At 33.6% G+C, this 23707-nt stretch overlaps 1 protein-coding gene across 2 annotated transcripts; it reads right to left on the reverse strand.

Moving 5' to 3' along the window:
• Window positions 1–2038: 2038 nt before the first annotated feature.
• On the reverse strand, window positions 2039–22438 carry LOC103041405 (solute carrier family 26 member 9). 2 transcript variants are annotated; one of them, XM_049486477.1, is made up of 21 exons: window positions 22358–22438; window positions 20571–20709; window positions 18265–18404; window positions 16038–16148; window positions 15294–15469; window positions 14174–14338; window positions 12549–12701; window positions 11580–11662; window positions 11279–11426; window positions 10297–10410; window positions 9312–9389; window positions 9117–9212; window positions 8048–8154; window positions 7336–7405; window positions 6055–6147; window positions 5660–5758; window positions 4572–4808; window positions 4414–4468; window positions 2560–2699; window positions 2256–2318; window positions 2039–2164 (listed from the first exon to the last, which is right to left on the reverse strand). In XM_049486477.1, exons 1-21 carry the CDS (start codon window positions 22371–22373, stop codon window positions 2153–2155), a joined length of 2295 nt encoding a protein of 764 aa, XP_049342434.1. In that variant the 5' UTR covers window positions 22374–22438; the 3' UTR covers window positions 2039–2152. The 2 variants fall into 2 exon arrangements, with proteins under 2 accessions (XP_049342434.1, XP_022532981.2); XM_022677260.2 differs by having other exon boundaries at window positions 5603–5758.
• Between the last annotated feature and the right edge of the window lie 1269 nt (window positions 22439–23707).

The raw sequence follows: 23707 nt of genomic DNA on the forward strand, positions 1-23707 counted from the left end.
CATGTTAAGGGGTTAAGGCACTTCCGTGTACATGAGAAATACTCTATGCCTTTTTTCAAATTCCTTTAAACCATTGGCTGATGCACAAAATGACAGACAGGTCCTTTACACTTTTGATTGGCAAATATCCTGCTGGAAAATGAAATCCACATCTCCATAAAAGTTGTCAGTAGCAGAGGGAAGCATAAAGTGCTGTAAGATTTTGTGGGAAAACAAACTGCACTGACTTTAGACTTAATAATAAAACACAGTGGATCAACACCAGCAGATGATGGACATGTCTCTCCAAACAAACCATCACTGATCATCAGTAAATTTTACATTTTATTTGTAAATCAAGGGAGCAGAGTCTGGAGGAAGAGTGGAGAGACACACAGTCCAAACTGCTTGAGCTCTAGTGTAAAGTGTCCACCAATCAGTGATGGGAGAGAGGAGTAAGCGAAATTTTACAACAACCTAATCATCACAGCTGAACCTAATAATAGTCCTATAGCACTGAACCAGTGATCTTAATCAGTGAGCTAAAAAGTTTGAGTAAAATGTTTTTTTTTTTACTCAACTCTTTCGGGGTAGAGTATAGATACATAACTAAAATAATAATTTACTACAATGACAAGTGAATGTAAAGTTTATTCAAAAGCAAGCAACATCTGCCCACTGCTGGTAATCTGAGGAACAGCATGCATTTGATGTTTTGGAATATTAACTAATTAGTCATTAAACTTTTAAGAATCTTTGTTAACTTTATTAAAGATTAAATATTTCTTGTTAAACTTATCCCAAATTGAGAGATTCAACTTTTTAAAACTTTTGAAAATTTTTAAACTAATAATAAACACTGAAGAAAAACATATGTGTTACTTAGGAAACAACAAAAAAAGCGTTAAACAAAACAGAATATGTTTCTTTCCGTCCTAATATGTTTGAGAGCGTTATTCTTGAATAATGTTCTTTTGCATATTATGGCAAGAACTCCTCAACTTAGTAAAATTTACTTTAATAAATGAAGGTAGATTTTGAATGAAGAATTTTGAAAGTATCCTTAAGTGCAGTCACAAAGACCATCAAAAACATTATGATGAAACTGGCTCTCATCAGGACCGCCCCAGGAAAGAAAGAGCAAGAATTTCCTCTTTGCTCAGGATAAGTTCATCAGAGTTACCAGCCTCAGAAACCACTTAAAGTTAACAGCTCCCCAGATAAGAGCACATAAAAGCTTCTTCACAGAGTATTTTGGTTTGTTTAACAATTTTAAGTTACTACATGATTCCTTATGTGTTCCTTCATAGTCTGGATCACTTCAGTATTCATTTACAATGCAGGAAAACTGGAACTGGAATTTGCTACTACTACTAATCTAAATGAGGCCAACTAACAACACAAATAAAAATGCGTTTGTTAAAAGGTATGTTTAATTTCACTGTTTCCTTTAATTACATTCAGTATATTTTACATTTATCTGATGCAGCATAATATTGGCTGTTTTGGTATACTGCTTAATTATTAACTGAACTAAACAAATCTAATGTAGCTGACACAATGCAAAATATGTAGTTGGACCAACTACAAAAGAATATTTCATTCACTTTCATTGACCTATTTTCTTTAACCCTTGTGTGGTGTTCATATTTTTGTTACTCGTTTACTTTGTTACTTGTGTTTAATTCAGCAAAATTAAGCAATTTTACATTAAAATGCTTTACACATGCTCGCTTCACCTAAACTGCAAGCAATATAAACAGCTTACATGGTTAATATTTGCCCTTTACCTTTCTTATGTTACATTTCTTTCAAAAAGTGCTACTCTTTTTTTTATTAGTTTTTTAATAAAATGTAAAAGAAAATGAATTAAACTCAAGATATGAGTAGAAAATTAGTTTAGTTTCAAATTTACAAATGAAGCAATGTTTATTAGCCCTTGGCCAAACAGACTGTATGTAATATAAATGTGTGTACAGTGTGTGTTTATCGAAAATGTGTTTTGATATATGTTTTTCACAAAAAAAAAATAGCCAATGCCAATGAGTTTGAGTTAGAAAAAATTTTTTTTAGTATCATTTGATGAAAAATGAAAACGGACCAACTAAAAATATAATATAATAATAACACAATAATAATAAACAAAAATACAGAGGCTTCCAGTTTTCTTCTTTTAGAACAGTTCCTGTTAGAGAAAGAGGGGAGTAATGTGATATTAATGCACACAATAAATTAAATAAAATTATTATTTAGTCTCTTTTAATGCCTTGTTGTACCTGCTCCAGGTCTTCATCCTCTTCCTCAAAGTCAAAAGTCATCTTTAACCTTTCCGTGTTGGCCTGTAAAGTACACACACCCCCACACACACACACACACACACACACACGCAGTGACTCGGCAGATTGGCACACTGTTCTGAATCTCTACCGTTTCCCTTTTAACTCTGAAAGAACTGCTTTCATCAGAGTTCAGCTGAATTTCCTCCAGTCTGAGTGGAGTATTTACTTACTGCTCACTGTGATAAGATGTGATAAATAGATCGTTGAAAAAGAAGCAGACTGCTCTGTCCTTGTGATTTACCTCCTCCTCCGCGGTGCCAGGGCTCAGTGATTTGTTCTGGGCAAACAGGACGGCGTCGTGTACGGAGAGAAACAGGTGCCCAGGGGTAACACTGCTCTCATTAAACAGTCCTCCCACCTCCAGCTCTTCATATACCTGAGCTACACACATACACACACACACACAGAACAGAACAGGAGAAAATTGGTCAGGGCTTTTCGCTGGGGTAGATGTCTCCTCCTATATATCCCACAGATCAGTGCAGCACTGTTTAGTTTTTAATTGGACATAACAAAAGTCGTAGGACATGATACTAGTTCCTGTTCATTGACTTTAGCCATATAAGTGTATGGTATTATATATCAAATTAGAGATAGAATCTATATTTACCATATATGAAGAATTATAATATATAAAATAAGACTTATAACTTATAAATAATGAGTTGCTTTGATTTTACCAAACTGAAAACCTCTGGAATATAATCTAGAGGAAGATGGATGATCACAAGCCATCAAACCACCAAACTGAACTGCTTGAATTTTTGCACCAGGAGTAAAGCAGCATAAAGTTATCCAAAAGCAGTGTGTAAGACTGGTGGAGGAGAACATGATGCCAAGATGCACGAAAAAAACTGTGATTAAAAAAACAGGGTTATTCCACCAAATATTGATTTCTGAACCCTTAAAACTTTATGAATATGGCCTTGTTTTCTTTGCATTATTTGAGGTCTGAAAGCTCTAAACAATGTTTATTTGACTCAGAGAAACTGATTCAGAAACTGTAGTGGTCTCTTATTTTTTTCAGAGCTGTATATAGTTCATTCACATGTGAGGGCAAGCCAATTTAAGCGTTAAAAAATGTTGTGTACACAAACATTCAAATAAAAAAAATTGACAAAATTGTTATAGGGTTTTTTTAATCCACATAAAATGACTGTGGCCTTAAAAAAATATTATTTGGTGTGACCATGATTTATCTAAAAAAAAAAAATGAATTTCCTAAACATGTTCAACATCAGTTTAGCAAGTTCTCAGTAGTGTAAAATGTTTAAAAACTACGCAATGTACACAATCTCATATTTGTATTCTTTAATGTCACAGTCTCCTTCGAATATGAACCTAAGAACTTATTTTTCTGTAAATCATGCAAAACTGATTTTTAAAAAATATCATCAGCTTAAACATACTTTTAGCGATTAATATTGCAGCCAAATAAATTAGATTTGAGAATTTATTATATTTACTTCTATTATGGGTCGCATCACATTATAGAAAAACAACAATAAAATAAGATTTTGTGGAACATTAGTACGTAAGTAGGCACACATATAGAATAGGCACTATACACATATGTCCCTGTTTTTTTATTTTTGTCTAAACATCAAAAAATGTCAGGGGACAAGATACTAGTTCCTGTCCTTTGACTTTGACTAGCAGTGTAGGGTATTTATTTATTTATTCATTTATTTATTTATTTATTTATTTATTTTTGGACCCCTATCTCAACATCTGTGGTATCAATGAACATCGAATGTAACATTGAATTGTTACATTATTTAATGTTATTCTTATTTCACATTATTGCTTTACGTTTTATTTTATAGATTACATGTGTTCAAATATTATTGTAACTGCATTGAAATGACACATTGTGATGGATTGATTAAACCATACTGGCAGCTATTTTTTTTATTATTTTTTTTATTAATAAACAAAAAACACTCATGGTTAGTAGTCCCATTATAGAAAATAAATAATGGCAGGAGCCAATAGGAAATGTAATATGCTAGAATTCAACATACAGTAAAATACTTTTAAAGCAAATGTAAAAATTTGATACAGCATTTGTGAGTTACTGAATAAAACCTCTTACCTTGAACATTCGCCAAGTACATGCTGATACCCAGCGCACTGTACGTGTTACTCATCTGTATTAAGAAAATAATCAGAAATTAGTTCAGATGCCACCAGGATAGTTTACTAATAATGACATGATAAATTAAATAGATATTTGCACATATCTCAGTTTACCTTGGTGAGAACCTTAATCCCCATCAGGTCGATGAAGCAGACTCCTGCTAAATCCAGTATAAGTGTGTGGAAGGGCATGGGCTGCATCTCTATTGTTACAGCAGGTGGGCTGGTGGGTTCGGGGTCCGGTGCTGGATCCGTGGAGCTGGTGATGTCACAGTAGGGGTTGACATAGCTTGTTGGCATATCAGCACTAACTGTGTAGAAGTCGCTCTGCAGATCAATTTGTGAGATGGTCTAAAAAAAAAAAAATAAAAAATTAGATTTCAGCTTCAAGAATCATAAATAATAAAATATAAAATATTGCAATGTAGTTTTTTTTAATACACTGAAAAAAACAGATGGTTTTTAATGGGATTTTAAATTTGGTTTCAAGAATTAAATGTTACATAGAGTAAATAAGTGAACTGAACTTCAGTCAATCCTTTATTTTAGTAAACTTTACTTCATTTATTTTTGATGAATCAATCCTTTCTTTTAGTAAACTTTACTTAATTTCCGCATACAATATTACTTAATTACAATTACCTAATTTATACAATATTATTATATATAATTTTAGTTAAAACACACATTCAAATATTTACATAATCTTAAAGATTATGTCTCAACACATTATAGTATACTAAAAATAATGTATTACATGCCATCCATGTGTTAAGACAGTGTAATATGTGTGTTTTCACAAAAATATTATATAAAATATTATATAAAAATTATAATATATTATGTATCATAAATAACTTGAGTAATATAAATTAAGTAATTGTAATAAGGGAATATTTTATGCAGAAATAAAGTAAAGTTTACTAAACGAAAGGATTGATTCAGCAAAAATAAATGAAGTAAATTTTAATAAAAGAAAGGATTGACTGAAGTACATTTTATGCATCATTTTTTTTCAGTGTAGAAATATATAAATATATGGGAATTTATTTTGAACACATCTTCTTAATAGTTTGGTGTTTTTTTTTTTTATTCACTTTTTATACTTTGTGCTCGTACAGTTGTGAATGTAAAAATATCTAAACCTGAGTTTTCATTGTAACCAGCGAACTCAGTTTCCTCTTTCTGGCGGCCGCCTTCACCTGACTTTGCTTCGCTTTTATCTCCTGTTTCTCTTTCTCCTGCTGTTTTTTAAGAAACTTCCTTCTGGTCAATAGAACTTTGCCTGGGTCAAGTCCAGTCTGCAAACCACACACAAACACATAGAACACATATACAAAAAAAAAAAATATATATATATATATATATATATATATATATATATATATATATATATATATATATTACTTTTTATTTTTGTGACGTCAACATATAAGATAAGCAGAGAGAATGCTGCTGAATATACATATGTATTAATATTACAGGTGGATGTTGACGATGGGGAGTAATGTCTGTGTATGATTGTATAACCATAAAGAGTAAAGAATTAGCCATACAGATGCAATCAGATTTTTCACCATGGTAAATTTGAGCTTACCTTTTTGATGACTTTTCGTCTGAATATTTCTACATTGGCAAAGTAAAGAGGAGAGCAGTAGCTTACAATTTTCACCCCTTCAACAGCCTTCGCCTAAATAAAAACACAATGTAGAGATTTACCAAATCCAGTACTACCATATACAGTGCTTTTATTTAATATCAGACAACAATAACCTTAGTAAATACAAAAAAACAATTTTAAATTAATATTTATTTATTTAAGGGAAAAAGCTATCCAAACCAACCTGGGCCTATATGAAAAGTCATTGTCCCCCATTAATTTGTCCCCCATTAATAAACACATCATTTTGGTAAGCTCACAAGAGTTCACTCTCACTAGCCACACCCAGACCTGATTAGCCAGACCTGTAGAATCAAGAAATCACTGAAATGGAACCTGGAACCTGCCTGATAACAGGTCATTAATATCTATTATTCTCAAAAAGGTTACAAAGTCATTTCAAAGGCTTTGGGCTCTAGCAAACCACAGTAAGAGCTTTTTTTCACGAATGGAGAAAACATGGAACAGTGATAAAGCTTCCAGGAGTGTCCAGTCTACTGAAATTTTACAAAAAGGGCATGGACAACTCATCCAGGAGGTCACAAAAGAACACAGGACAACACCTAAAAAACTGCAGGCCTTACTTGCCTCGGTTTAGTAAAATGTTCTGAAAAAAAAAATGTCTGGCCATCAGTTTGTTACCTTAAGCTCAATCATACTTGGGTTCTGCAGCAGGACAATGATCCAAAGCACAGCAGCAAGTGCACCTCTGAATAGCTCAAAAAAATAAAAGGACGTTTTTAAATGAGCCTAGTCTAAATCTGATTTATATTCTGTGTCATGATCTTAAACAGGATGTTTATGCTGAAAAATCCTCCAATGTTGCTGAATTAAAACAATTCTGCAAAGAAGAGTGAAGCCAAAATTCCTCCACAGAGATGTTAAAGACTCATTGTCAGTTATAGCAAATGCTTTATTGTAGTTGTTGATGCCAAAAGGATGACACAAACAATTTATTAGGTTTATACTTAAATAAATGCTTTTTCACATAGAGCCAGGTTGCCATGTTCTTCTCTTATAAATTAAATTATATAGTCATTAAAACTGCCTTTTATATTTACCCAGGTTATCTTTGTCTGATATTAAAATGTTTTTGTTTGTTAATCTGAAAATAAAAAATGTAAGTATGACAAAAGAAATCTATAAGGTAAAAAATACTTTTTTCACAATAATTTATTATTACCTAATCATTAAACATGACACTCTGTAAGACATTACCTTATTGTAGACTTTAGGATTCTTATACACATCTGTCTCCATGACCTGAGCTACTTCTGAACCATTGCGACTAGAATGTAAACACAAACAGACCAATCACAGCATTATACATGTTACGATCATAAATAATAGGACCATTTCAAAGACAAGGATTGAGCATATTATAGGACTACATTTTACTTTTATTCCTTAGACTACTTTAATTTCTTGGACTACATTTAAAAAATATTTGTAGTCCAAAACAAAGCTTACAGTAATTCCTGCCTGAGAAACTGATTCATAAACGATGTTCACATCACCAGCCTGAAGTGACTGAAATGTGATACAGATCTTTTTTTTTTTTAGGGCTGTTTAAAGAACTTTGCAAACTGGAATTGATTTTAAACATTGTTAATTATTGGTTTCAGTTAATTATTAGATTAAATATTAATTTAATTTCTAAGCCTGTGACAATAATATGAAGTCAGTCTGTCTGTCAGACAGTCAGTCTCTGATTATGATAATGACTATTACATACAATTTCTCTATTAAAACAAACAACAGAACATAGCTTAAGGGGAGTCAGATTCTGTCAGGGAGTTAAATTTCAGCACAACACTGGCAGCATGGCTGGCAAAACAACAGAGGTGCTGTGTATGAACTTATAATTGTGCATATGTGTGCTGTTTCAGGAACAAATTAATTCACATTAATTTAAAGATCATTAACTTACAACTGAGTCTGGAAAATGACCACCAGGATAGAGTAGCCCACGCCAATGGCAACACCGAATGGCAAGCTCAGGAAGAAGGTTGCCAAGAAAGACACAACCCATACAGACTACAGGGAAAATATAAACAGTGAGCCTGTTAAACGTACTGTAAACATAGTAAATTCCTAAATATATTTCCTAAAATGGCTTAACAACACTTTTCTATAAAACTGCAAAAATTATACTAGCAATCCTGTCATTCTTTTTTTATGAATAAGAAAAGGTTGCCTTTTCAACAAAACTACACACTGATGGTGGGTTAGTGGCAGGAGGACACACCCATTATGCAAATAAATGATGCCAGGATCCAATAGTTTTATTAACTTTGATAATATGATAAAAAAAAGTATAATAATATACTATAATATAATATATAATATATATTATTTTTCTAAATATATAAATAATAAGTTGCCAACACTTAAATTACAATTACAATTACAAAAATAGTAACTATGCTATTTAAGTCAGTATAACTCAACTAAATTAAGTTAATTAATCTTTGTTACAGTTAGGTAGTTTATTTATAAAGTTATTAATTTATAAATAATTATATATATATATATATATTTTTTTTTTTTCCAGAGGAACACTGCTGCAGCCAATCAGTTCTCCCTCCTGCCCCACCCCTAAACCCATACATCACCCAGTGCCCCAGCCAAACTACTCCTCACATTTTTTTTAAAAAAGAGGGTAGAGTCAACGAAAATCAGAGGGATTAGTGCTTAAAATCACCCCCTTTTTTGAACAATATATATATATATATATATTTCAGGTTTTTTACAATATACTTTTGCAATATACTAATTATTATATTTTTAATACTAAAATTACTTTTTCTTATTTTGTTAGGTCCTGGCAGACTGTAAAACTTCGTACACTGGAGTTTGTACCTGTAGTGTTTTTAGCTGTATTTGACCAATATTGAAATGGATTTCTACATTTTTAACATGATTCTAAATGACTAAAATGGGAAAAAAGCTTTTATATTAGGTGTTATTTGAACTGTGGTAAACACAGAGTAACTCACACAGTCTAGTTTATTCTTCTTCCACAGGTAGTACGGGTCAGAGAGCTGCAGGAGTGTGTTCTTCAGATTAACGGCTATCAGAGCTCCCAGCACTGACTACACACAAGAATGGGTCAAATAAATCAACAATGATTAAACCATAATATTAATGCAGATGAGAATATACTAAAATCTTGTGTTTATGATTATTCTCACCTTTGGGAGTGGTTTCAGATAGGCTCCCAGGGCCAGCATGGTGACCATCACTACCAGCATAACACACAGACTAGAAAACTGAGAATAAAAACAGAAACATGATAAAGAAAATAAGACTTAAGCATGCTGAACTGTTATGGTACCATGGAATAGGGTGTAACTATAGCTACATAATTTTCAGTGGGTTTAAAAGGTGCTAAGATTTGACTATTTTTGTGTTTAATAAAATGTAATTGTAAAAAAAAAAATTAGTTTTAAGTGTCTATAACTTTAATATTTTAAGAATATTTTGGTAGACTAACCATATTTCTCATATTGTCTCTGTCCAATCAAAAACACTTTTCTCCAAAACAGCAACTTTACAGGAGAGAGAAAAAACCTTGTAAACTTTCAATGGAAGTCAATGTAAAAAAATTATATATATATATTTTTTAAGGTAATTTTAAAGATTTTCTATTGGTCCGTTCATCAATAAATTTTGGCACAGTGTAAGGAACAGTTTGTCTGTTCAAATTTTGTAGTAAACTAAAAATTGACAAAAATTGAGACAAGTGTTTTTTTTTTATAGGACAGTGACGATATACACATTAAAACACATTTAACAAGTATTACAACAGACTCACTATTATACAGCTAGATACTATTGAAGTTAACTAACATAGGCCACAAAGCATCCCACCTTCCAATTTTTTAAAATCCAGGATTGATTTCATTTTTATTTTATGAAATTAAGGATAACAACACATCATACTGCATTAGAGAAAGTGTTACTTGCTCCTACAGTGTGTACTTTTACACTGTCCCTATAAAAATGGTACTCGTCTGTACCTTGAATGATACAATCACTTATCGCCATGGCAGAACCCCTTCAGGGTACAGATGTAAACTTTTACTTATATGAAAAAAATGTGTTTCTTTACTGTTTGTAACTTTTTTACACATTATTAGCATTACTGGTATTGTGAGTTCCTGAAAATGACTTCACCTGTGAGGATCCCCCGGCACTGTCCACAGCCAGCGTGACCGAGAGAGCGCAGCAGATGACATGGATCTTAAAGAAGCCCCCCAAGAAATTACTGAAGCCCAAAGCAAGCATTTCCTGTCAGACAGAACAACGGAAATGTGTAATATAATTTACAGGTGGCAGCTGTTTTCATAGGGCATCCCGATATGCATATGGTTTCTACGTTATACGTTCTATGGTTCAGAGCATCATTCTGTGGTTCAGAACATCTGTATGCAGAGGTGTCAAATAACTAAGTTCAAATATATTGTTACTTCTATGTCTTAGATTTTTACACAATTATCTGAACTTTCTACTCCTTACGTTTTAAAAATAGCCTTGTTACTCGTATTTCAATTCAGCTCATTTTCATTACGGCTTCTAATAAAAACATAAAATAAAATCACCCCATCCTGATAAATCTCTCCATCCAGATAGAGTGAATCTGATTGTGGTTGAATGTAGAGAAGTTTAAACATATATCATTTCGACACCCTATTGGTTTATACTGTGATCCATCACACCTGCACACATCACCAAGACATCATCAGCAAGAACATAGCAGATAGATGTATGTAGCCTAGTATGAAGATGATCCGTGCAGAGACTCAAGAGACTCCAGACAAACTCCAGTCCAACTAAGCTTCTTTAATATATTTACATTCTAATAAAATACATTCATTTTTAATGAGCATATATGCAGTTGAAACAGGAAACAGCCTAGTGCATAGCAACATTAACATTTTATTATAACATTATAGTCATTATGGCTTTTAGAAAAATGTACTTTGGGGAGAATGGCCTAAGGCCTAATGTCCTTCATGACATTTTTTCCCCCTTACCTTACTTTTACTTTTATACTTCAGATAATTTTAAAAGCAGTACTACATTTACTTTTACTTAAAGAGTAAAAAGCTTGAGTTGATACTTGAGTTTATTTACTTATTACCATATTTTTACACACCTGATTGGGATCCACATCATAGCCATGCTTGGCAGCCAGAGTCCTGCCCATAGCCAGATTGATGACATATCCAACGATGGCCAGGGAAAAGGCTGTACTCAGCATATCATCCCACTGAGACACTGTGGGCAGGACCGGGGCTGGAAATCTGAGACATAGGAGACACTAGATTTTTAATACGTTTAAGCCCACATATCATGGTCATACGTGCAATAGTGCATTGATTGATTGACAGTAAAATAATAGTAAAAATGTTGCCAATAAGTTAAATATCTGTAGGTAAACACCTATTGTCTCTCACCCCAAAGGAATTGGGCCCACTGCATCCATGTGGTACTTCTTCGGCATATCCAGTGGCCCAGATATAGCAGTAGCCACCACCACCTGTAACAAAACAACCAAAACCTGTATACATGTACTGTACTGTAACAAGTAACACAACTGATTTCTCAAATAACATTAGTGACTTTACTTAATTAATAACATCCTAATGATTTAACTCATGTAATTTGAGTAAAGTTACAAGTTTGTTTAAAAGACATCTATAACCAAGTTATAGTTAAGTCCTGCTGGAAAATGAAATCTGCATCTCCATAAAAGTTGTCAGCAGAGTGAAGCATGAAGTGCTGTAAGATTTGGGCTTGATAAAACACAGTGGATCAACACCAGCAGATGATGGACATGTCTCTCCAAACAAACCATCACTGATTGGTGGAAACTTCACACTAGACCTCAAGCAGCTTGGACTGTGTGTCTCTCCACTCTTCCTCCAGATTCCGATTCCTTGATTTACAATTGAAATGCAAAATGTACAGATAATCAGTGATGGTTTGTTTGGAGAGACCTGTCATCTGCTGGTGTTGGTCCACTGTGTGATATCAAGTCTAAAGTCAGTTAGTAACTAACTGCAAAAAGGAATAGAAAAGGAAAGATACTATACCAGTTTCCCTCTGCATGTCTAAGCATCTGTTCCTATTTGCAGTTAGTTACTCATTAGAAAATTAGGAAACTCTCACATGTATTTACAGTAATGCTCTGTATTTAACTGAAACAGTACTGATTACTGAAACAGACAAATTATCTCAGTTAGCTACACCCTCTGCACATGATAATTGTAGCACTCTGCCGAGCTTACTTATTTATACAGTTAGAAAACCTGTCCAGGGGCAATTTATTCCAGTGCAGATGTGGTCATAATATATAGCTTTGATTGTGTATAATTAGATCATCATGTCAACATCCCGATCATATCCATATCTATTTTACTCACAACGATGATCTCAATGGGGATAGGAAAGGGGATTTTGTGGCGGTATCGAGCACCGAGTTCCTTCACTATGATCAGAACCACAGCGCTGACCAGGGCAAACACCAGCGAGGCAATGTTCGTCTCAGGCAGGAAACGACAGATGTCTATAAGAGTCTGAAACACATGAAAGACAGAATTAAACATACAAATTCAAACAAAATAAAACACAGTTTAGCAGAATAGTCTGAAATTGACGAAATTTGACAAAAATAGTGAAATGATTCTCGAATCATTCTTTGACACTTTAAAAACACTAAAGTTACACCAGAGCTGCAATTAATTAAGCAATAATACACTCTAGGTTTGTGCTATAAGGTGTAATATTGGCACTGCTGTCCTGCGGTCGTAGGCATGAGGCCACAGGCAGAGTACTGTAGATCAGCACAGCAGTGGCAATATTACATGTTATAGCATGAACCTCAAGTGTATTATTGTGATTGTACCACAATTCTATTATGGCTGTTTATTAAAAGATTTTGAGTTAAAGAGGATGAGAAAATACGATCTGTTTGCTTATAAACACTCCACAAGTTAAAATAGTTCCATTGCTGCTCTGTTTGTAGCTGCACTGTTTGGTTTGTAAGCGCTGCATCGTTGCTAGGTTACCTGTATGTGGTGTAGTAGTACACAGAGAGCTTCGGTTACAGTGCGTGACTGGCTGATAATGGCACTCATAAAGCGCCTCTCAGCCAATCACATTGCAGGGTCGGAACTAACTGTGGTATAATAGTTATTTTGGTAGCGATAATTTCTTTCATGCCCTTCATATCTGCTTCCTGTAAGAAGTACTCTTGTGCATATCTTTCTTTATAGCTTCAAAACCATAGAAACAGAAGAACGCGAAATTTAAATGGCCTTTACTTGGCCAGAAGAAGTGAGAAATGTGGGATGTTCTGATATTTAGTGAGTAAATAAGTAATCTGTTGTGTTTGGGCACTTTTAATAAGCGAGCTGAGCGTAAACTAAGTGCGTGAGCAGCCCTTAAAGGGGATATATTATACAAACATATATCACTTTTTGTTTGCTTTTGTATTTCCACTTGAGTCTCAACTGTCCCTATAAACACTTCAAGCTTGAAGAAAATATAACCATCTGTTTTCTGTTAGTCAGAAGAAAGAGTTTGATGTAAAAAATCAAATGCTTCTATGAGCCATTAAAATGGCTACCTTATTCTGACTACACATCAACGAATCCATAAAACTGATCATTAGATCAGTTAAAGAAACACCATTTCAGTCATTTTGGTTGAGAACTTTAGACAGTACATAGTAGGATTAACCAGCAGACTTCGTCTGAGGGAGGAATCTGTACCTACTGTCTGTGGCAAGTCAGCAGATAAGGCAGATCCCTTCCATCTGCTCTCTCAGGCCTTACTTAAACTACCATGCCATCTAGTGTAACACCTCACAACTTATACAGTGTGGCCGTTTCCAAGCCGTCCACAGAGAAAACACTTCAAGATAAGTTTTGAGGTTTGGCACGTCAGTGTAATACTTCAACCATAAGTCTGCACTGATATTTTCAGCTTCACTATTTTTATTTATATATTGTGATATTTTCAAGCCACTGCAGAAATATATACTTACGTAAATTATAGCCAGAGGCCCACTGTAGGGTGGTACATGGATCCCAAAGATGTATTTCAACACAGATATGAGAATCTGCAGACCTGCAGCCGTCATGAAGCCTCTGACGAATGACTCTGAGAGGTATATGGCCACAAATCCAAACTGCATCATGCCAAGACCAATCTGTTCACATTCAAACCACAAATACAGTTCATTTTTCCTATATATTCATCCAGTTTATATTATCAAGTCATCAAGCATTATGATGTGAAACTAACATTAAAAAACTAACATTATTTAAAAATGTGTTGTCTATGTGTTTTTTTTTTAAATATCACACAAATAAAAGTAGTAATTAATGCAATTTGTTGCCACCAATGTAACCATATGTTTGTCTTTTTTAAATATTTTTTAGATAAAATAAAAAAATATATATTTTACAGATAAATAGATTTATTCTGTATTAAAAAGTGGATTGTACTTTAAAAAAATGTTTTTATTTCAACCCCATCAGAGTGATTTCTACCCTGTTATTTGATTGTCATATTAACATAATAATACATGATAATAATAATAATAATAATAATAATAATAATAATAATAATAATAATAATAATAATAATAATAAATATAAGGTAAATGTTTACTTGAATTAACTTGAACATCTTCTCAAATCATAACCCATAGAAGGGCTAAACTATTATATATATATATATATATATATATATATATATATATATATATATATATATATATATATATATATGTATATATATGTATATATACATATATACATATATATACATATATATATATATATATATGTATATATACGTATATATACGTATATACGTATATATACGTATATATACATATATATATATATATATATATATATATATATATATATATATATATATATATATATATATATATATATTATAGTGCGTGTCAGTAATAGGAGGACACGTCCTGTATGCAAATACAGCCATCAACGCCATCAACGCCATCAACATGTGGTAATAATGTTAATAAAGCTTTGTAATTTACAGTTTTACCTTATTTAACACTATATAGTGTCTTACTGGTGTAATTTTGTAATTGTTTGTAATTTTTATTACAGTTTGTATACAGTCACCTGTATGATGGCAGTAAGGCAAGCCAAAGTGGCTGATATGCCCAGTCTGACCTCGTTCATCTGCTGCTCGTCCACCACGGTTTTATTGGTGGTGTGATTGAAACTGCTGAAGTGTGACTCCGGTGCCAACCTCAGACAAACCATACCCACCATGATACTCAGCACAGCAAACGTACCTGTGAGAAATCAGAAATCCTTTTAATTCCATATTAATTACAAATAAATAAACAACACAATTAACATTAACTTTTATCTAGACCACCCACAAAACAAAGCAATGACTAAATAAACTAAATGTATTTTCCTCATCAGGGTAGCACTAATCAAATTTAAGCCACAAACTAAAGATCATCATATTTTATTGAAAATACTCAGATCAGTAAAATTCACGCAAATAAAAAGTAAACTCAAAATGTTCCAAAAGGTTTATCTTTCATCTTAATTAGTGCTGTCAGGTGAATAAATGTAAAATGGATCTAATTAATTATGTGTTTGAAAACCATGTATCGTTTTCGTTTCACTTCAAAATTATCTGCAACTTGTCTTGGTCTGTAACTTTTACAATAGATATTATAAATATGAATATTATAATATCTATATACAATATTAATAGAATATGTTTAAGTTTGTGTTTGTAAGATGACAAAATGTGAAAAGGTTCAAGGCATAGGAATACTTTTGCTAGCCACTGTTATATATAACAATATATAACATATATATATATATATATATAGGAAACATTACCTGGCACCATCTGGTGTGCCGTGCCCATGAAGAAGTATGGAATGAGAGGGAAGAAGGAAGAGTAAAGCCCGTTGACGGGAGGGAGGCTGGCCAACAGGGCAAAGGCCATGCCTAAATAAAGAAGACAGATGCATGATGTACATATAATCAATTATAACAATTACATGATTAATTACATATATATGAGTATTCCCGGAAAGAATCATTATCAGCGTGAAGCAGGTTTAGTTCCCACAGTCAGGAAAGAGTGATAACAAAAAATGGATTCATAATTAAACAGAGGGTTGTATATTTATTAAATTTGGTACGCTAATACAGTTGTTTTCTAATAGTTTGCATGTCCATATCTTATCCTTTCTAAAAATAACTAAGTAGAGGTACAAAAATTAGGAGTTCAAAAAAAAAAGGGTCCGGCGCTCGTGCTGTCTCTCTCTTTCTCTCTCTCTCTCTCTGACGGTCTCTCTTTTTTTTCTCACACTCTCCCTTTTTTTCTCTGTCTCTCGCTCGCTCTCTCTCTTTTTCTCCCTCGCTCGCTCTCTCTCTCTGACTGTCTCTCTCTTTTTCTCGCTCGAAATTCCAAAAATAATAATAACAATAAACTTCTTATATTTAATATGCTGATGATACATTATGCTTCTCTGTAACCCCACACACATAAATTACAAGTTGGTAGTGCTCTGCTAATTATGAGGGGCTGGTCTAAACCAAAAATGCCAGGGCCGATTTTTTTGTCCCAGTCCAGCCCTGATTCACATCATGCAACCATAAGCACGCTGGACAGTATTTAACCTCATTCACAAGATAAGACCTGATAAACTATACAGATTTAAGCGTTCTCCCAGCGTGTCCCCTGAGGTAACACATATTGAATTTGCATACTGTTGTCCCATGATTTTTGGCATGTCACTGCCCTTCTGGAAATGTAATACTGTACATGTACATTCCCCTCTAAAAGTATTAGAACAGTGAGGAAGATCCATTTATTTCTACTGTAGACTGAAAATATTTGGATTTTATATTAAAAGATGAATACGAGACAAAAGATCAACATTTTATTTTAATTTATTCACATCTGGATCTGATACACAGATCAGAAGATTCAGCACCTTCTGTCTGAACCCATCCATTTGTCTTCAGAGCAAAAGGTTAAAAGTATTGGATCAGATAAATTTCAAGTAAATTAAAGTGAATAAGACTTTATATTTAGTTGCAAATCCAGAATAAGCCATGCAAGCTAAAGCCATGATACTACCTCCACTATGTTTCACAGAAGAGCTGGTATGTTTGAGATCATATCCATTCTTTTTCCAAACTTTAGACTATCCATCACATTAAAGGTAAAGGTTAATCTTCGTCTCATCAGTCTATAGGCTTGTCTCTGTACTTCTTGATCAATTCCAGCCTGGTCTTCCTATTCTTCTTGTTTATATGTGGTCTTCATCTTCTGCTGAAGCCTTTTAACTTTAGTTCATGGAGTCTTCTGCGAACAGTAGATTGTGATACCTTCACTCCTGCCCTAGATTGCCCTAGAGGTTGTTGCTGATGTCACTAACAGTTGTTTCAGAGTCCTTCTGTACAGCACTGACAAAGTTTCTGCCATCAACTGTTGTGTTTTTCCATGATCTACCTGTTCATCACATGTTACTTAGTACACCAGTGACGACTTTCTTCTTCAAGAGATTCCAAGCAGTTGTTCTGGCTGTGGACAATATTTGTGTTCTAATGGTTCTGATTGATTTTCCTTCTTCTCTCAGCTTTACAGTTGCTTGGTTTTTACCAATAGACAGCTCTCTAGTTTTAATGTCGGTTACTCCTGTAACTATAAATGCACAGATAAAATCCAAATCTGAAACTGAGCTCTGTTTTATCTGTTTAATCTGAATAATCAATATATCAGGACACACCTGGGCAACAAAACACACCTCCCAGTCACATGTTTTGATACTTATGCTCACAAGAATGTTGGGTAGGTTCAGAGAGAAGGTGGGTGCTATCTTCTGAACTGTGTATCAGATCCAGATGTAAAAAAAAACCTGCAAATAAAAGCTGAAATGTGTCATATTAATCTTTTAATGCCAAACTCAAATGTTTTCAGTCTACAGTTTTATCATCAGATAAACTGGATTTAATGCCCTGTTTTGTGTAATAAACATATTAAACCAGGACTATCAGTTATGATTAATGAATGGGACCCCCTGTACAGAAGATGTGTGTGATTGAGACGGACCCTGTGGAACCTGAATGGTGCCTGCACTGACTCCGCTGATGACATCCGTCAGAAGGTTCTGTCGGAAGTTGTATTTCGGAAGCCAGCTGAGCACCGGAAAGTGTCTGAAGAGGAGACTTTTCAGGCGTCCACTGGAACATCTGCATCATACATATTAAATTATAACATAATTTTAATACAGTGTACCAGTGGGTTCCATAAGGACAACTGCAAATGCAGTCAAAACATTTATTTTAAAATAGTTTTGCATCAAAGTCATCAAAACTATGAAGAAATACGAAATATGGAATTATTTAAGTGTTAAACAAACACAGAATATGTTTTATATTTTAAATTCTTCAAAGTAGGGGCACCACCTTGCTTAGATGACAGTTTTACACATCTTGATGCTTTAATTGGAGTCACCTGGACCTGAAATAGCAGGTAGACCTTTAAAGCTAAGCTAAGTTAAGTAAACAAAACTGAAATTCTCATTTAATTTGAGTAAAGCGCTTGTAAAAAAAAAGTTGTGTATTCAAATATAATAATAGTGTACTTGAACTATATGCAAAATAATAAACTATACTTATTTTACTTTTACTTACATTTTTACCTGCTTGAAAAATATATACTTTATTTGGCTGTGCTAATTTTGTACTGTATTTTTATAAAAAAATATATATACTTAGTATTATTAGATTTAAAAGCTAATTACAATTTAAACTGTGTTGATGAATCTCCTATGTGTTAAACTTATACCTAAAAAGTTTACTTTAGTTAGTTTAGTGCATGTAAAATAACTTTAACAGCTATTCCATGCAGCTGTGAGATTTTTGCCAGTTTATATTCACTCAAACATGTATGTGTTAAATATGTACTTTAATCACACTTTTAATATGTTGTTGATGTTCATTTGGACAGCTCAGACATTAAATAGGGGCAAAAATAACATACAATTAGTATACTCAGTACAAATTTGGTGCAAATTTATATAATTTTAATTACCTCAAGGGTATATTTCCAGATTTCTACTAAAGCTGGAGCATTAGCATTAGCATTAGCGGCTTAGCGACAGAGCTACACTGAGGAACTATACTTTTACTAACTGTCTTCTAGGAGCTGATATTTCTGCAATAAAACTGCACTTTAGTCAAATTTGCTACCAAAACATTAAAACTGTGTTGATGAATCTCCTATGTGTTAAAATGATACCTAAAAAGTTTAACTTACTTTAGTTAGTTTAGTGCATGTAAAATAACTTTAACATCTAATCCATGCAGCCGTGAGATTTTTGCCAGTTTATATACACTCAAACATATAACGTTATGTGATGTTAAATATGTACTTTAATCACATTTTAATATGTTAATGTTCATTTGGACAGCAGACACAAATATACCTAAATTATATTAAATAGTTGCAAAAATAACATACGATTAGTATACTCAGTACATATTTAGTGAAAAATTTCTATAATTTGAATTACCTCAAGGGTATATTTCCAGATTTCCACTAAAGCTGGAGCATTAGCATTAGCATTAGCGGCTTAGTGGCAGAGCTACACTGAGGAACCCTGAGTTTGTCCCACATAGCTTGTTTTAACATGGTAAGTTAAACATATAATAATGATAATACTCACCTCTGAAAAGAGCTTGTGATGTGTTTTAGCGGCTAATGCTAATACTGCTCCAGTAGTGCTAGCCAGCATTAGCAGCAGGCTACCGGCCAATAATACTCACCTCTGAACAGCTAAAGAGTAGCAGCTAATGCTAATACTGCTCCAGTCTTGAGTCTTGGTGCTGGAGAACTAAACTGAAACTGCTCTATAACGCTTTACTTCAGCAGAGTGGCTTTCCTGCTCCTTATTACCTGACTGGAAAATTCATACATAAGGTTAACTGGATTATAAAGCACACTGAAGATTTTTGGGGAAATTAAAGGATTTTAAGTGCGAAAAATACAGTATATTGCTCTTAATCAAGCTCTCATTTCAAGAACTTTGAAAGTATACTTAAGTACAGTCTCAAAAAAGCATTGAAAACGTTATGGTTTAAAAGATCTCATCAGGACTGCCCCAGGAACGGAAGAGTAAAGATAAGTTGCACAGGAGAAGTTCATCAGAGTTACCAGCCTCAGAAACCACAAGTTAAGAGCACCTAAATGCTTCACAGAGTATTTCGGTTTGTTTCCTACATGATTTTTTATGTTTTTCTTCATAGGCTGGGCAGTATTTTAGTATTTACAATATAGGACAAAAAATAATAAAAACATTGAAAAAGAAGGTGTGTCCAAACTTTTGACTGGTACTGTATATAACACATACATACCTGAACACTTTCTTTACTTTGTCCCCCAGAGGAAAGCTCCTCCTCCTCCTGCCAAACTCCTCATCAAAATCTGGTTGAGAATAAGCCGAGCGGTTTATTGCGTAGCGAGGTCTGACTGGGTTCATTGTGTTCGCCAAACCTTAAAGCCCAAAGTCATTCATTAATATCAAGACGCAACAACAACAATCGTAAGATGTCAGTGACATGTATATCAATGTTTTAACTGTGTCAATAATACTGACAACTTTTAACTCTGCCTATTTCCATTCAACTGAATGAGAGATGGCGGAATATTTGATCTAAAATTACACATCCAGGATTTTTGGAAGTTGGGTTCTGTACATTCTGCAAGCCCCCTCCTCCTGTGTTAATAATCCCCAGTGTTTTTCTTTACAGTTAATACGTTTTATAGGAGTTATTCTGTGATATTTAAAGGGGTGTGGCAATGTTGTGATTGACAGCTGAGGGCAAGTTGATTGACAGGTCATCTGAGAGCGTGAACGTGCACCGCCGCCACTGTGGCTCAGTCGCGGAGCTCACACTCAGATCTTTCTGACATTCAGATTTTACTGTTAAAAATGACATTTCTGAAGTAAAGCAATGACTTGTGCAGCAGTTAACTGTTGTTACAGACCCTCAGGGAAATGTTCTCTGCAGTTTTTTTCAGTAAGTAGATCATTTCCCTCCATCAATTCATTAGCATTCATACTTTGTTCTTCTCCCTAATTTTATTATCTAGGTTAGGTTTTTAACCAAGCATTAGGTACTTCATGCTAGCTAACTAGTTAACTAGGTTAGCCAACTCAGGTTGGCTAAGTTAAGTAACTTGTTTGGTGCCGCGCCAGTTCTGGCTTCAAGATGGCAGTTTCCTTTTCGGCCACATTTTGGCTACAAAATGCCATAATGAGAGTGAATGAGGACGTCCTGTCCATACTTAAATACAGTATATGGTCTCACCGCTATCAGAGGCACACTGCTGCAGCTCAGCCAATCAGCTCTCCCTTCTGCCCTGCCTCTAAACCCATACATCACCCAGTACCTCTGCCAAACTCCCCTCCCCTATTTAGCCTTTTTTAAATTTGAGCTGAGGGTGGAGTCAGCAAAATCAGGGGGGTTTAGTCCTCCTTTAAGAGTGGGTTGATCATTTAGACAAATTATTCAGCATTGCCTTTATTTATCACTCATTTATTAAAATCCAACTTTCATCTTATATTATTTTTTTATGAATTAATGTATTTTTGGATGTATTTAGCTCTGAATGGTGAGACACTGGATGTCTCAGTGACTGGCTCTCAGATCAGAAGCTGGTAAAGCCTCTTTTGTAGAGAGCTGTAAGGCCCTTATCTGACCTTGAGGATATTTGTTTGAGTAGTACCTATGAACAGTGTGGTCAAGCACTATTTGACTTTCAACTATACACAAACATTTACCAAAAATAGAATTAAAAGCTAATAATTTAGTTCATTTATTAAACAATTGTATATAAAATATAAACACATGTATAACTGTGATCCACTACTACTTGTGCAGAAATATAGTAATGTGTTATATACATAATTACAAGTACAGTATATATGATAGTGTTTATGAATAATGTTCATAATGTAAAGCTTATGAAACTACACTGAAAACATGACTTAATAAATAAGGATACAGAACACTTTATCATTCACACACTGAAATATACAATTATTATAGTAATAGTAGATTATACATTTTCTCTTATTAGGCCATCTTAGCCATAATGAAATAAATACAATGAAAAACAATTATTTAAGAGTTCTTACCTGTTTCAGTGCTCATCCACTTTCCACTTCCTGTGGTGTGAGAATTAGACGCTTGCAGAGTGTTTTCCTTTTTTTTCTCTAGTGCCCTTATATACAGGCACTGCTATCAAATTTGGGAGGAGCTTAAAAGTAACTCAGACTGGCCTCCAAAACTTCAGAACTACAATATCAGCAAACAGTGTATCAATGTATTATTTAAATATTTATTAAAAATTATAATTTTTTAAAATATAAAATAAGATTTATGCTCAAATAAATATGAAACAAAATTGGCCAGAAAAAATCAAAAAGTGTAAAAAGCAAGACAGATGCTCTCACTATTAAAACGTAATAACATTAAACATAAAATGTAAAAAACATACAATTAGAAAATGTACAATTGTGGATCAAGAACATGTAATTTGTAGCTATTGCAAAAAAATCTAAAATTACAGTAAAATACTGGCAGCAGGGTTTTCAGCTGTTAACGTATATTTTATATTGTCTGTAGTGTATTACAGTATCCCCTACAAATTTTAATATATATAGAAAAGTTCCAGATTTCCAGCTATTTTTCATAATATTTAAAGTTTCCTACAATTTATTTAAAAATGGTGCTTTAAATTAAGCTAGTGCTGGGCGATTATGGCCTAAAAAAAATCTTAATACAAAATAATCAGATTTTCGATTGTAATTGCCCAGCACAAACTAATATCAGATTTGAACATCTACATAATTAACATATACTACCTTTTTCCTATGGCATAATTCTACATTAGCACATTAGAGATCACTGAGGCTTTCAGCCAAACATAACTATTCTCAGCAACAGAGAAAGGGTTAATTTGCTCTTACAGGCTTCAACACTGAGACCAGGCAGTCATCCACTACATAAGATACAGTCTTTTAAAATGAGTCACTTTCCACCTCTACAGATATTGAAGTGTTAAATATAATCCTGATTCATTAACCCTTTCAGGTTGGCACAGAGAATTTATTTTCCAAAATGCCATATTTAGACTGGAAAATTCTCTTTGCTTGCAGTTTTAACATCTCAACATAAATAATGTTTAGGCTGCATCCCAATTACATAATACACACTAATACTATAAGGTACATACTATATGCTAATTCTAATTGTGTGGGTTTAGCAGGTTAGAACACGAAACATTAACATTAAAGTAAAGTACTTCAGAAGTAAGAAATGAAGGTCAGTCAATCCGAACAATTTCAAGAATTTGAAAGTATCCTCAAGTGAAGATGCAAAGACCCTCAAAACTGTTATGATGAAACTGGCAATCATCAGGACCCCGAAGGAAAAGAAGAGCAAAAGTTTCCTTAATTGTACAGGATAAGTTTCAACAAACTTAC

Source organism: Astyanax mexicanus, chromosome 13, assembly GCF_023375975.1.
Source record: "Astyanax mexicanus isolate ESR-SI-001 chromosome 13, AstMex3_surface, whole genome shotgun sequence".
Classification (NCBI taxonomy): domain Eukaryota; kingdom Metazoa; phylum Chordata; class Actinopteri; order Characiformes; family Acestrorhamphidae; genus Astyanax; species Astyanax mexicanus.

Excerpts from the sequence above, each read along its gene's own strand:
- LOC103041405 (XM_022677260.2), bottom strand. Across the intron at positions 15,470-16,037 it reads GGCACACCAGATGGTGCCAG|GTACGTTTGCTGTGCTGAGT; the intron begins GTAATGTTTCCT and ends GATTTCTCACAG. Across the intron at positions 8,155-9,116 it reads AGAAGAATAAACTAGACTGT|TCTGTATGGGTTGTGTCTTT; the intron begins GTGAGTTACTCT and ends TTTTCCCTGTAG.